General features: G+C 64.4%; 1 protein-coding gene across 2 annotated transcripts; it reads right to left on the bottom strand.

The window, feature by feature from the left end:
• Positions 1–5,144: 5,144 nt before the first annotated feature.
• Positions 5,145–13,859, bottom strand: CSK (C-terminal Src kinase). 2 transcript variants are annotated; one of them, XM_040570583.1, is made up of 13 exons: positions 13,629–13,859; positions 9,191–9,268; positions 8,982–9,095; positions 8,522–8,634; positions 8,186–8,405; positions 7,730–7,823; positions 7,585–7,650; positions 7,357–7,456; positions 7,179–7,269; positions 6,878–6,951; positions 6,368–6,563; positions 6,207–6,293; positions 5,145–6,108 (listed from the first exon to the last, which is right to left on the bottom strand). In XM_040570583.1, exons 2-13 carry the CDS (start codon positions 9,203–9,205, stop codon positions 5,926–5,928), a joined length of 1,353 nt encoding a protein of 450 aa, XP_040426517.1. In that variant the 5' UTR covers positions 9,206–9,268; positions 13,629–13,859; the 3' UTR covers positions 5,145–5,925. The 2 variants fall into 2 exon arrangements, with proteins under 2 accessions (XP_040426517.1, XP_040426516.1); XM_040570582.1 differs by lacking the exon at positions 13,629–13,859 and adding an exon at positions 12,496–12,514.
• Positions 13,860–14,457: the final 598 nt, after the last annotated feature.

Below are 14,457 nucleotides of genomic sequence, written 5' to 3'. Positions count from 1 at the left end.
ATCCTATCCCAATCCCATCCCCATCCCATCCCGTCCCATCCCTTCCCATCCCATCCCATCACATCCCATCCCAATCCCATCCTATCCCAATCCCATCCCATCCCATCTCACGCCATCCCCATCCCCATTCCCATTTTCCCCCTGGCTGCAGCCCCCCCCCCAGGCCTGAGGGGGGGAGCAATTTCTGGCTCGGCGACGCGCCGCCCTTCCAGATGGCCAGCCTGGCTTTCGTGTACGTTTCTCCCTCTTTTCTTCTCCTCTGGTGAAAACGCGAGCGCATATCCCAGCTCTCAATCCCGGCTTGGGGGAAATCATTTCATTTCGGAAATTTAAAGACAATCTCTGCAGATTAAAATGATGGAACAGCTGTGAAGCGATAGAACAAAGCGAACGGCGAGGGGGGGGAAGCGGCCCATCTCCTCCCTTCCCCCCTTGCCCAAGGTAACACCAGGCAAAACTTGGTCTTAAAAGGGAAAAAAAAATAAATAATGGTGTGTGTTCCCCCCCTGCTCCATGGTGCCTGTCTGGGGCTGTGCTCAGCTGAAGGTGCAAATTGCTTCTCGACACCGCCGCCAGGGACACCCGAGGCAGCGCTTGGCACGAGCCCGCTGTCACCCACAGCACCCCGCCGAGCTGGCGGCGTGACAGCCAAAAGCCACCATTTTTCCCTTTTCCCCCTGATCTGCAGGGGCAGCCCACGGAAAAAGCCAGCCCGGAGCTTTCACGCCCGGCTCCGAAGCTCCAAGCGCTCCGCAGAGCTCTGCTCGCAAACCTGCCAAGTTTGGGTAAAGCTGGGGGAAAAGCTGGGTGAGCCGGGGGGTTCTGGCCTCGGGGCTGTGCCCCGGTGAATTCGGGCACCTCGACCTGCCGGGAATGGGGCGCACGGCCCCGAGCCCCCGGCTCCAGGCTGGAATAGCGCCTGCAGCGCGCGTTGGGAGGCAGCGTGAGCTAACAGCAAGAGACTCCAAGTCAGGACCGATTTTTGCAGCTGGGTTGGATGGGTCAGCTGCCGCGTAGCCTCCCTGTCTGCGGAAGGGAGAGGAAACAGCTCCTGACGAGCTGAGCTGCCCGAGCGAAGCAGCGAGGTGAAAAGGAGCGCGCGGGCCCTGGCTGCCGGGGGGCTCCCTGGGGACCGGCCTCGGCAGCGTTTCGGAGGGAGGCGAGGGCAGGGGGAGGCGCAGGGGGGCGCAGAGCCCCAGCGGGGCCCGTGGCGCAGCCACTGGTGCTCGGCAGGAGCTGGAGGTGCCCCGGGGGGAAGAGCCACGAGGCTGCCCTTTGCGGCTCGCCGCAGCCCCAGGGTGCTGGTGGCACTTGTGGGCACGGAGCAAAAGGCCGAGGGAGGGGCATTTCTCCCCGCGAGCCCCCGGGGAAATGACCTGCGGGAGGTCTCTCCTCGGGTGTCCCGCCTGGAGGTGGCACCGAGGGGACAGCGGGGGTCCCGGCGGGGGGCTGTGCCCAGCGGGGTGCTGCCAGGGGGCTGCTGTCCCCCTGCGCCGCCCTGCTCCCTCTCCCCGAAATGTATTCCAGCCCGAATGAGTCATCCTTCCTCCCGGGGCTCCAACCCGCGGAAATGAGATGCAAATCCTTGCATGACCTATTATATTAGCTTATGCTATATCACACATCCCTGGGGATTAGCGGGGGGCAGACGAGACGTCCCCCCCGTGGCAGCCAGCCTCAGACGTGCCGGTGGGAGCTGAGGCTCGCTCCCTGGCGCTGACACCTGATGTGAACAGGATGCTCGGGTCCCCCTGCCCTAAAACCCGCAGGGCAGGCGTGCTCTCGGCTCTCCTCTCCAGGTAAGCAGGGAACCAGCCCCCACGCCCCACCTGCAGGCCCTCCCCTCGGCCTGTTTTTTGGGGGGACCCTGGGGAGGACCAGGAGTTGCCGGGGATTCCTGGAACGGCCGGCTCTTGGGGCGCTGTAGGGGAGTTTGGGGACCTTCCTGCCCCTGTCACGATGCCCCTGCTGATGTTAGAGGGGCTAACTGGCTTCACACCTCCGCTCGGAGGTGTTGGCCCCCCAAAAGGACATTTATATGGCACTGCCCCTCCAAAGGGTCCCCAGAAAGCCAAGCCTGACTCCGTGCTGCTCTCTGCAAACCCTGTTCTCACTCAGACCAGGGTCACCCTCCTGCTGCCTGGTCCTGGCGTGATCCTCCCCGAGACGTGCCAGGCCTGGTGTCATTGGTGTCACCAGCGTGCCAGGCTGGGCAAGGCCACCAAAGGCGGGGAAGCCCCGGGGGGACACCTCGGAGACCTGGGCAGGGCGACGGAGGCTGGAAAAGACCCTTCAAGACCGTCAGGTCCGAGCACGAGTAGGTGAGCTCGGTCCTGGCCAGGTTTGTGAGCGTGGCGGGGGGGAGGAGAGGAGGCGTCACTTCTAAATAAAGCAGAAGTCACGCCGACACCTCCCTGCCGGCTGCCACTTGGTGTGACAGGGACGGGCACAGGGACGTCGGGGCGGCTGCCACCCGTGGCGCTCACCGAGGCCGGGATTCGGAGTGCCGCTGGGAATAAAAGGGTTGTGGTGGCAGCAGAAAGGAGATCGGTGGGGAGATGGAGGGGGTTGGGTGAGAGACACCGAGGGGTGACAGGGGGATTTTGGTGGGAGGTGTCGCGGGATCGCCATGGGGATGATGCCAGGGGCGTCAACGGTCTTGAGCAGGAAACCCCACGGGACTTTGGAGGGATGATGGAGGGGTCCCCGCAGGGACAAGGCTCCCTGTGGGGCAGGGGGTGCCTCCAGGCCTGCAGCACGGGCAGCAAGGTCAGCGGTGAGCACGGTGCCGCCGGCCAAATGCAGAGCCGTCCTCCCAGGCTGCCTTAATGTCGGTAAGGGAAGAAGAAAGGCCCGCACGTGGCCGTGTCTGGCACGCGAGGCAGCAGGACGCCCGGCATGGAAATGGAGCGACGGCTGCCTTCTGTGACCCGGGAAAAAGCCGTTTCGATGTAAAGCCTGCCTGCACTGCTTCCCGCAGCCGGGCCGTGCGTTCGGGAAAGCTGCTGTCACCGCCTGGGTAAGGAGAAATCCGACAGAAGGAGGTATTATATGGTTATTATTATTCAGTATCAGCCCTTCATGATATTCACAGGGGGCAGGGAGAGTTGTCACACAGTTCGTTGCCACCCATTTGGCAAGACGGAGCCTTCCAGCTGACCTTTTCTGCTCCGTGCCGGGGCGGCATTGACCCTGGGCTACGGAGCACATGTTACACCATGCAATGAATTATTGCATTTATTTATTTGTTTACTTATTTATTTACTTATTTATTTATCTATTTATTTACTTATTTACTTATTTATTTACCTATTTATTTACTCACTTATTTACTTATCTATTTATTTACTCATTTATGCACTCATTTAGCTCGTGTTTAATTGGCTCATGAGCTCTCGTGCGCACACAGCAGCCCCCCTCCAGGATGCAGCGCTTGTAGCAGTGGATGGGGACGCGGGGGAAGAAGCCACAAGGTCTCCCACAAGGTAATGCCCACGTATCATGCCCAAATATCTTCATATTTCATAAGGACTAGCCCATGCGCGGCAGCTCCCCCTGCTACGTGTGCACACATATGTGCGAGGGGGCACCCGCGCGGTGACACAAATGCGCCCGGACAGACACACGGCGCTGCGGAGCCAGGCACATGGGGACACCACGTGCCGCCGTGCTGCTGGTGGTGCTCAGCCAGCCCCGAGCAAAGGCACGCGCACACACACACACACACACACACACATTTTCCCCAAGGGATCTTTGCCGAGCTCGCCTCAGGTCCTGCAGAGCTGGGGGAAAGGAGCGGGGCGAGAGGTGCCCGGCACCGTGTGATGGCGGGGACGTCTCCGTGCACCCCGATAAAAACATCCCTCGTGCTCAGGTTGATGCGCTGGATGCGCAGATGCTGCCGGGGCTGCGAGGGGTCTGGAGCCTGCCCAGCGAGGAGGCAGCAGCAAGAGATAATTAGGGCCGGGGATGTGCCCCGAGCAGCGCTGAGCCCACCCAGGCGCATTGCACCCCGCTTTTTGGGGCGGACACGCCGTGCAACCCCTGCAACTAATGCCAGGGTGCCTCCGGGCCAAAAAAGGGGGAAATAGGGGAAATGGGGAGTGGCGAGCAATGGGTACAGTCAGGACCGGGGATCTGGTTGCCTTTGAAGCGATTCTCTGTATTTTTTTTTTCTGGTTTGCTGAGAAGAGGGGGAGGAAGGCTCTGTGCATGGCTGGCTGCCCTGGCTCGGGGGCTTGCGGGTGAGGGTGAGAGCGGAGGGTGAGGAGGAGGGTGAGGAGGAAGAGCCTCACCGGAGGCCAGAAAGGGGAAGGGGGCAGAGGGCAGGGATGGGGCACGCAGAGCATCCGAGGGGCCAATGCACCCAGGGCCGGCTCTGCAGCCCCCCGTCTTCCCCACCCCAAAGGCTGCTCCCGGGGATGCTGAGCCTCCTGCCCCTGCTCCAGCGTGGGCTGCGTGCCTGGGGCAGGCAGGCTGTTCTCCGGGCTGGCGGGGGCCTTGCAGCTGATGGAAAAGCCCCAGAATGCCTGGGGGGAGACATCAGCTGCTGGGACACGGGCTGCTCTCAGTGCCCCACCACCTGACAGGCTCCAGGGAGGAAACTGAGGCAGTAAAGGGCTGGAGAGAGGGAAAACGGAGCTCCCGGCAGGCCAGAGGCTGGCATTTCCCACATCTTCCTGACTTTGGACATGGGGCTGAGGCCATCGGCCGGCAGGAATTGGAGGCACGGGGACAGGGGACAGCGGTTATGCCCCCCTTGCTGTGCGCCCCCACGGCATGAGGACGCATCTCACCCTTTCAGGAGCCGCCTTCTCGCTGGCTGTGGACGACTTTAATCTTCATAAGCCCCCAAAGTAAAGCTGCTTATATGAGCTGGGAAGAGCTGTGGGTGAGGCCAGGAGAAATGAAACCCTACAAAACCCCAGCCCCATCACATTCCCCCTCTGTGCACCCGGGTACCCCCAGCGTTCCCCAAACCCAAGCATTGCCGCGGCGCCCTCCCCGCTCCCCAGGCTGCAGCCCCGCAGTGGGGGCACCGTGTGTCCCCCCCGAATCCTGCCGGGGACCCCATTTGGGGTCATAACCAGGACCCCAAGGTTGGGGGGGTGTCTGGAGACAGAGGGTCGGGCAGGCGGGCCGTGCCGCGTCCGTATGGAATGGTTTTTATTACAGTTTTAATCTCACAGTCGGTAGCATTACATGAGAATAAAGCACTGGACAGGACTGGAAAAAAGGCCTCTGGAGACAGCATGCAAACATTGCAACGAGTTTAAAGCAAAACAACCCAAAAAAGCGTCGGGCGGGGGACGCCGCCGCGCTCTCCCGGCTGGGCGGCGAGTCCAGCGTCTCCCCGTGAACCATCACTTCTGTCGTCGGGGTTTCCTTTCCTTCGCGTGTCCGTTTCATTGGCTTATTTATTTTATTATTATTATTCTTTATTAACCTTCTCCTCTCTCTTTTTTTTTTCTTCTTTTAATTACATTAAAAAATAAGATTCGTACTTTAGTAAAACACCCAGCGCTCAGCTGGGCGCCCTGCTTGAAATAATAAAAAACAAAACAGACAACCAAAAAAAAATAATAAAACAAGCCCCCAAAACTGAGAACAAACAAACAAAACAAAAAAAATAAAAACCACCCCAAAATCCAAAAAATAAAGAGCCTGGGAGACCAAAAATGAACCTGACGGGGAAAAAAAAAATCAGATTTGGAAGTTTGGAAGCGACCAGGAGGCTGGTGTGAGGAGGAAAAAAAGGGGGGGGCTCACCAGGCACCCCTGGGCCCCCCTCCCGGCCGCTCCTGCCGCCACGTGGGTGCCCCCGAAGCCCCCCGGGGTGGGCTGGGGGAGCCGGGGCCGCCCGGCCGGCGGGGGCTCGCCCCCTGGCGCTGCTGGGGGGGTGGGGGCCGCCCCCAGAGCCCCCCCTCACAGGTAGAGCTCCTTCTCTTTGATATGCACTAGCTGTTCACGGAGCTGGTGGAAGGACGGCCGGTGGCCGGGGTCCAGGGTCCAGCACTTCTTCATCACCTCGTAGACGATGGCGGGGCAGCCGTCGGGGGCGTCCATCTTGTAGCCCTTCTCCACGCGGGGCACCACGTCCTTCAGGGGCTGCGGGGATGGGGGGGGGGGCGGGCAGCTCAGGGTGCTGCCCCCACCCTGAAACACGGGGAGGAGGAGCGGGGGGCTCCCCGAAATCGGGCACTTACGATTCGCGGATAAGGCACTCGCCCGAAGGAGTAGATTTCCCAGAGGAGGATCCCGAAGCTCCACACGTCTGACTTGGTGGAGAATTTCTGCAGGGGGGGGAGAGGCCCCGTGAGCGGGCTGGGGGCGCGGGGCAGGGGTGCGGCGCCGGCCCCTCTCCCACCTTTTCTCTAAGCGCTTCCGGCGCCGTCCACTTCACCGGCAGCTTCCCCGTGTCCTGCGTGGACGACGCCTCCTTGGTGAGCCCGAAGTCGCTGACCTTGGCGATGTTGTCCTCCGAGACCAGCACGTTCCTCGCCGCCAGGTCCCGGTGCACGAAGTTGTTGGCCTCCAGGTACTCCATGGCTTCGCAGACGTCTCTGGCGAGGCAGGAGGAGGGCGTCGGGAGGAGGGACACTGCCACCAGGGGGACGCGGCCCCAAAAAGCCTGCTCTCCCCTCGCCCGTCTTCCCAGCAGTGCGCCCAGGGTGTGGGGTGGGATGGGCAGGAGGAGCCCTGTGTCCCTGTGTCCGTGTTCCCATGTCCCCGTGTCCCCGTATCCATACATCCCCACATCCCTGTGTCCCCACATCCCCATGTCCCTGTGTCCCCATACCCGTATGTCCCCACGTCCCTGTATGTCCCCACGTCCCCATGTCCCCCCGCAGACCCCCGCGCCCCCCCTTGCACTTACAAGGAGAACTTGAGCAGGCACTCAGCGCCCAGCACCGACCTCCCACGCGACCGCAGGTAATCTACTAGGCTGCCCTGGAGGGACAGAGAGCGACAGTGCCACCCCCCGCCCCAAAACGCCCCGCCGCCACCCCAAAACAGGCCCCTGGGGACAGGGGGAGGACAGCAGAGCCGGGGCACAGCCCTGGGGCTCCCGGGGACAGGGACAGCCCCAGAGCAAGGGGCAGGGGGGGCGAAGGAGCAGGGCGGGAGCACGGGGCTGGGCTCTGCCCGCCCTGGGGCCCCCCAGGGCCCGGCCTCACCTTGGCCATGTACTCGGTGACGATGTAGAGGCCGCTCTTCTCCTCCACGATCACCCCCAGCAGCTGCACCAGGTTGCTGTGGCGGAGCTGCCTGCGTGGTGCAGGGGGCTCAGGGCAGGGCCGCCCCTCGCCCCGTGTGTCCCCCCCTGTGCCCGTGTCCCCCCCCGGCCGTACTCACGTCATCACAGATGCCTCCGCCAGGAACGCCTGCGCCGTGGCGTCGTTTTTAATGCACTTGACGGCCACTTTGTTCCCCCGGTAATCGCCCAGCATCACGTCTGCGGGGTGGGAGGGACGGGCATGGGGGGGATGGGGATGAGCCGTGGCCCCCCCGCCCCAGCACCCAGCCCCCAACGCATCGCCCCAGTGAGGGGCCGCATCGGGGAAGGGACAAGGCGCCGCTCACCTCCAAACTCCCCTTTGCCGATGATCTGCAGCAGCTTGAGGTCCTTCATGTTGAGGGCCCAGCCGCCTTTTGGGGGGGGAAGGAGAGTGAGGGGGGGGTGTCCAGGGACGGAGCTGGGAGCTGGGGAGGGGGCACGGCCACTCACTGCGGGAGAACTCGTCCTGCGCCGCCACCGTGCCCTCCATCACCTTCGGCTTGATGAGGCGCGTGCAGAGCCCGTCGGCGTCCGTGGTGTAATGCTGGGGGGGGACACGGGGAGGGGAGGGACACGTTGAGGGGGGGACCGGGCTGTCACCCCCAGCCACGGGTGGCACCGCGGGGACGTGGCGAGGGGCTGGGGGGGCCCTGCCGGGGCCGTGCCAGGCTCTGCGGTCCCACCAGGTGGCAGCACGAGGCCGTAAATGGGACCAGCGGGGGCTTGGGAGGGGGCCAGTCCCGATGCATCCCACGGGGGTCCCACTGGGGCCCGGGGGGGGTCCCCATTCCTCCTCCCGTCCCCGCCTCCCCCCTTGGCCAGTCCCGACGCACCCCGCGGGGTCCCACAGGCTCTTGGGGCGCCGCGGCCCCACACCACCTCCAACCCACGCGCCCCCCCGCTCACCTCCACCAGCTGCATGAGGTTCTCGAAGTAGACCTCCTCGTCGATGCTGAGCTTGCTGGAGGAGTAGATGATGCGGTAGTGCTCCACCTTGCCCTCGCAGCTGACGCACAGCGTGTAGTCCCCGGGGTAGTTGGTGCTCTCCCGCACCAGGAACAGCCCCGTCTCGGGGGGGTACAGCAGCCGCTCCGCCTGCTCCCGCGTGATCTTCCCGTGAAACCACCTGCGCCGGGATCGGGAGGGGCAGGTCGAGGGGACCCCCGGGGCCGAGGGGCAGGCGGGACCCCCGGGGCAGCCCCTTTTTGCCCGGCTCCTGCCCCCCCCCCCGCGGGTACTCACGGCATGAGGCTGAGCTTGATGCCGGCCTTCACTCCCTCCCGCTTCTGCACGTAGTTGGCGGGGATGATGCCCTCCTGACCCACCTTGTTCTTCGCCTTGTACCAGTTGGGATCCTGTGGGGACAGCGCGGGGGTCAAGGCGAGCCCACGGCCCCTCCGGGGGGGGTCACCCCGCCAGTCCTCAGCAGCACCCAGCACCGCTGCCCAGCCCCGAATTTCTCTCCATCCTCCCCCACTGAGCCACCCGAGCCGCTTCCCTTCCAGGGGAGCGTTAACTAACGAGGCCGTGAGTTAATTAACCCAACGCCTGGCCCCGTTCCCGGCCCGTGGGGACAGCGGAGCCACGCGGGACGCCCACGCAGGATCCCACGCGCAGGCTCCCCGCCCGCGGCACCCAGATACGGTCACGGGGGGGACCCCACGCAACCCCCCCGGGGGCTGGGGTGCAGGGGGGGCATTACCTTGGTGACCGCGACGATGGTGAGGACGTCGCCCTTGCTGAAGGGCAGGTCCTGCTCGGCGGTGCCGTGGAAGTTGTACTTGGCGATGCACTCCGTACCGGACGGCCACACGGCCTGGGGGGGCAAACGGGGCCGCGTGAGCCCCCCGTCTGGTGGGTGCCCCCCAACCCAAGCCGCAGGGGTGCTGCCCGGCCCCGCCCGGCGCTCACCTGCATCCCTGACATCTTCTCAGGGGGGTCGGGGGCGCGAATCTCACGGGAGGGACACGTCACTCGGTACCATGAGACCTGCGGGGGGAAAGGGGCCGCTGAGAAGGGCCCCGCCGCCGGGACGGGCACGGCGGTGTAGGGCTCAGCCCCGCGGGGTTGGGTCGGGAACCTCCGCTCCCAGAGGGGGTTTTGGGGGCAGCTTCAGCCCCAAAAGCACCCAAACCCAATCCCAAAATGTCACGCCCATGGAGGAGCAGAAAGCCACGGGAGATGGAGCACAGGGCATCCCTGCGGGATGCTTCGGGTGAGGAGTAGGGAGAGAAGAGTCCCGCGGGGACCGGCCCCAGGATAAATCACAGAACATCGCACAGCGCCGTTGCTAAAAGATTTGAGAAAAAATAAAATCCCATTTCCCGCAGGATAAAACCCATCGGCGCCCCGGGCGTGGGTGCAGCCTTGTCCCCCGCAGGGTCCCGGGCCGGGCCGCATCCTGCCCCGCGCGTGGGAGGGGAACAAGCCAGGCTTTATCCTCGCCGGCCGGCGGATGAAGTCAGCGGCCCCGGAATCAAACGGGGCTTTTCTGGGCTGAAACTCAGGGGCCTCTCCCTGGGAGGGGACTGTCACAGCGGCCGGCAGGGTCCCCGAGCCGTATGGGGTCCTTGGTGGGGGATTCCCCCCCTTGTCACCAAGACGGCAGTACCAAAATAACCCCGTGCCGATTCAGGGCTGCGAGCGGCCACCGCTCCCAGCAGCCACCAGCAGCTAAAAATATTTTGGGAAGGAGGAACCGAAAGCGGGGGCAAGGCCCGCGGAGCCGTGAGCAGGAAGAAGATAAGGGGCAGACTGGCGGGGAGGAAGAGCTGGGGTGCGGACATGGCCCCATCCGCCACCGCCCTCATCACATTTTCGGGGGTCCGGAGAGGTGCTCAGGACCATGCCCGGCGTGGGAAGGGATTTGGGGCCGCCGAGCCGAGCGCTGGGGTTTCCGCCGTGCCCATCACCGCGGCACCAGGCCCCGCACGGCGTGTAGGTTTTCCTCCCGGCCACGCTGCCAGTTTTGGGGCTGTCCCAGCGGCCGGGTGCTGGGTGCAGAGAAGCGTCCCGAGATCGAGCTCTCGGGCTGCGTCATTTCCTCGCCACCCCCCCCGAAACCCCCCCCGTGCGCCGCTGTTCCTCATCCTGCTGCCCCAAGCCCCGAGCCTGCGCTGTGGCGGCTGAGAGCGAGCTCCTGGGGACGCTGCCACTGGGGGAAGGTCACCCCCTGGGACCCCCCCGTGCACTTGTCCCATCCATCCCACTGTTGGAGGGATGCCGCAGGAGCTGGGGGAGCATTGTGGGGAGCGCTGCGCTCCACAACAGCCCCACCTTCGCCCGCCATCCACACCCTCGTGCTGCACCTGCTCGAGCACGGTTTTTGGGCTGATTTTTGGTTAAACCCCGAGGCGGGACGTTTCGGGAAAGGGGCCAGGTACCAACAGTGCAAAACGCAACACAACAAAACTGGGGAGGGAACCACTGAGCCCACGGAGGGCTTCTACTCAAGCCCCATTTAAGCAAAGCTGCCTTTTTTCCCCCTTTGCTGCAATTTAAGCCTTTTTTTTGCCTTCTGCCAAGGAGGAACCACCTTTTCCACCACCCTTGTTCCACTCGCCCTGTAACGACCTCACCAGCAGGAGCTGGACCCAGTCCCTCTTTGGGGACTCTTTGGAGGGGGGACGTGTCTGGCCGCACAGGGCTTCACACCACAGGGCAGGCCCAATTCCCACGGGAGCACCGCGCCGTGCACGGCCACGGAAGGAATTTCCCATTTCTGGCTTTTTCGCCCCCGTTCTCCAGCTGTTGCTCAAGAGCATCCCCCAAGCGTGGTCAGCGGTCCCCAGCGGCTCCCCGCGCGGTTAGCCTAACGGAACCGAAGGGAAGAAGGGGGCAGGAAGGAGGTTTTGGCTCAGATTTGGCTCCAGCTGCACAGTCCTGGCCCATGGGAAATGGTTCGGGGGGTTCCCTGCACAGCACAGGGTGCTTCCCGTCCCGGGGATGCAATTCGGTCCCGGCGAGGCTCCTGGTACCCAGCTGCGGATGCTTCTGCAGAGCCCTCGATGCACATCCCTCGTGTCCCTGCAGGGTGTGAGCACCCATGGGTGCCACCAGCTGGACACAGCCGAGACACCCAAGGAGTCGCCCCTCCGGTGCCAGGAGCGGGGAGCGGGATCGCCCCGACCCCTGCCTTCCCCTTCCACGTCCCAGCGCTCGCCGTCTTCCTCCCAAGCATCCTTTTTAAGCAGCAGGTTCGTTTTTTATCAGCACCCAATTCCTGCTTCAAAGCCAAGGCTGAAGACTTCCTGACATGCACATGCCCTGAGCGAGGAGCTATGGGGCCACTGCCAGCTGGATCCAAAATGCCCCGATGCCTCTGCTGGGATGGCAAGCAGCTCCAGGTCGGAGCAGAGCTCCTCGGGAACCAGACTTTGCAGCCGGCAGCCTCCTCGCGCTGCTGTCTGTTGGAGAAGTCGAGCCTCTTTTCGGGGCGTCATGATGCAAACGGCTCCCAGGGTGCTGGGCTTTGCTCCTCGTTTTTGGGGGATTTGGGGAGCTTGGTTGCCCCATCCCAGACCCAGGCACAGCGAGCTGCCCCCTGCCCTGGGCTCGAGCATCTTCTGCGCTGCTTGGCACAAAAAGCTCGATCTGGGGTTCTCCAGCACCCTGATAATCCAACGGGCTCTCGGCGGTGGCACAAGGCAGGGAAACCTCTGTCCTCACCAAGCACCAGCACTTCTCCTCTCCTTGGGGATGAAGAAGGCTCCTTGCCTGCTAGGTGTCCCCACAGGACCCACACGGGGCTGAAGCCGCTGCCCCTCCGAGGATCCAACCACTGCTCTGGCAGCAGGGCGATGCGAAAAGGTGAAAAACCAGGAAAAAAACCTCCCAGCTGGGGCTTTGCGCTAGGAGAGCCGGTCGCCTCCGCGCGCGATGCTCCTGCCCACAGCGCTGGAGGAAGCTGCCTTTCCCACAGCCCCGTGACCTCCCGGAGGAGCTGCTGCCGCCCTGTCCCTGCGCTGTGGGGCCGGGACGAGGCCCTTTGGCAGAAAGCTGGAGCGTGGATGTTGAAGGAAGCGTCGCTCGCACGGGGAAGACTTCCCCGCGCATCCACCCTGCTCGGCAAAATCCCTCCAGCAGAACGCCTCCCTGCGCTCGACCCGAGCCTCTTTAAACTTCAAAAAAAACACGAGCAGCCCAAAAACAGACAACATCCTCACTCTCTCCAAGAGATCTTATCGACTGTTATTACAAGTAACACCTACGATTACCATAATCGAAAGAAAAACGTTCCTCCTTTATCTCATCAGCGACTTGGCTGCGCTCTTGCAGATGGTTTCGCTGCTCCAACTGCCTGGGCACCGAGCGGCGGGCCCCGAGAGAGGAAAGGGGGTGTTGTTCCTTTTCTATTGCTTTTTTTAAAAGAGAAGAAAAAAAAATGAGAGAGAGAGACACGGTGTTGCTGTCAAACCACAAAAGGCGCCTGGGGGATAGTCAGGGGCAGGTGGAGGCCCTGCGAGCGCTTGAGATGCTGCTCCGAGCCTCCGCGGCGCAGCACGGCGGGGGTTTTCCTGGTCTTTTTCTCCTGCAAAATTGGAGTGGTGTCACCGGACCCGATCATCCCAGAAATTCCTGGTGCTTGGTGGTGGTGGGGGACAGATGGATGGACGGCACGGGATGGCGCCCCGCGGGGTTTATCGCGACGCCGCTCGCTGTCGCGAAGCTTCTTGCTGCATCGCTGCCATCCCTTCGCTGCCCGAGCCTCCGCTCCCCGTCCTCAAACTCTGTCCGTGGCGGGGTGGGATCCTCAGGGACCTCCTCCACCCACGGAGCCTTTGGGATGCTCTCTGGGATCCACGCCCACGGGTGCCTGCGCGGCTCCGGAGGGGACGAAGCGAGGCCGGTGCTGTCCGAGCGGAGGCTGGCAGCCTCCTCCGCCTCCCCACACAGAGCTGCAGCCCTGCCGCTCTCGACGAGCCTTGCGAGCGCCGTGCGGGGCCGTAAATAACCCGCCACCGCCTCGCCGACCCTTCACACCTGCGCCGCGACGCCCAGCTCCCACCACCGCTGCCGAGCGGCTCCCCAACACCCCGCGAGTGGAGGCTCGGCCTCCTGCCTCCCCCCGGCCTCCCGCCTGCCCCCCGGCCCCCGCACGGCTTGCGGCCCCCGGCAGCCCCTCTCGGCTCCCCTGGGGGCCAACCCGCAGCCCCCCCCCGGCTCCCTGGGGACCTCCGGACCCTCCCCGGGCTCCCAGCGCCCAGCGGAGGCTGCGACCCGCCGCTGCCTCCGGTGATGCTCGGCTCGCCGGGGGGGGTCCCATTGTGCCGAGGCCACCCCGAGCCCCTCTCCCACCCCCGGGGGGGGCTCCCCCGCTTCCTCCCGCCCCCCCCCCGCCGGTACTCACCTCCCCGCGGAGGCCCCGAGGGAGGGGTCGAGGCCGGGCAGGGGGCCGAGGCCGGGCAGGGGCTCAGCCCGCCGCCGGGTACTCCATGCGGTGCCGCCGGGGGCCTCCGGGCTCGGGGGGGGGCGGAAGGGGCGGAGGAAGGCGAGCGGCAGCCCGGCGGCTCCCAGCCCCGCCGAGCCGGGGCCGCGGCGGGGAGGACGGAGGCGGGGAGGCGGGGAGGCTCGGCCCGGTCTGGGGGCTCGGGGGGGGCGCCGAGGGGACGGGGAGCGGGGCTTGGGGGCGCGGGGGGGGGTCCGGGCCGCTCCGGCCGGGGCCTGGCTGGGAGGAAGCGGCGGCCGGAATCGGGGAGCCCGGAGCACAGCGCCTGCGCCGCGCCCGGGGCCGGCCTCCGCCGCCGAGGCCCCGCCGCGCCACCTGCCGGGCACCGGCACCGCCGCCCGGCCTCCGCCGGCACCGGGCTGGGGCTGCGGGAGGGGAGCTCCGGCTGGGCGCCGCCTTCGGGCCCTTCCTACGACGCCTCTGGTCTGCTTACATCGCCTTCGGTCCCTTCCTGCATTGCTTCCGGCCCCTTCTTACCTCGCCTTTCACCCCCTCCTACATCAGCCTGTTTCCCTTCTTGCGTTGCCTTCGGTCCCTTCCTACATCGCCTTCACCCCTTCTTACACTGCCTTGTTTCCCTTCTTCATTGCCTTCATTCCCTTCACCCTTACTCCCTTTATCACCCTCATTCCCTTCTTCATCATTGTTATTCCCTTCTTACATCGCCTTCATTCCCTTCTTCACCATCCTCATTCCCTTCTTACATCTCCTTTGCTCCCTTCTTATTACG

This window comes from Cygnus olor, chromosome 11 (genome assembly GCF_009769625.2).
Source record: "Cygnus olor isolate bCygOlo1 chromosome 11, bCygOlo1.pri.v2, whole genome shotgun sequence".
NCBI classification, from domain to species: domain Eukaryota; kingdom Metazoa; phylum Chordata; class Aves; order Anseriformes; family Anatidae; genus Cygnus; species Cygnus olor.
Note: the sequence above shows the minus strand (reverse complement) of the source record. Positions and strands in the feature narration are given on the sequence as shown.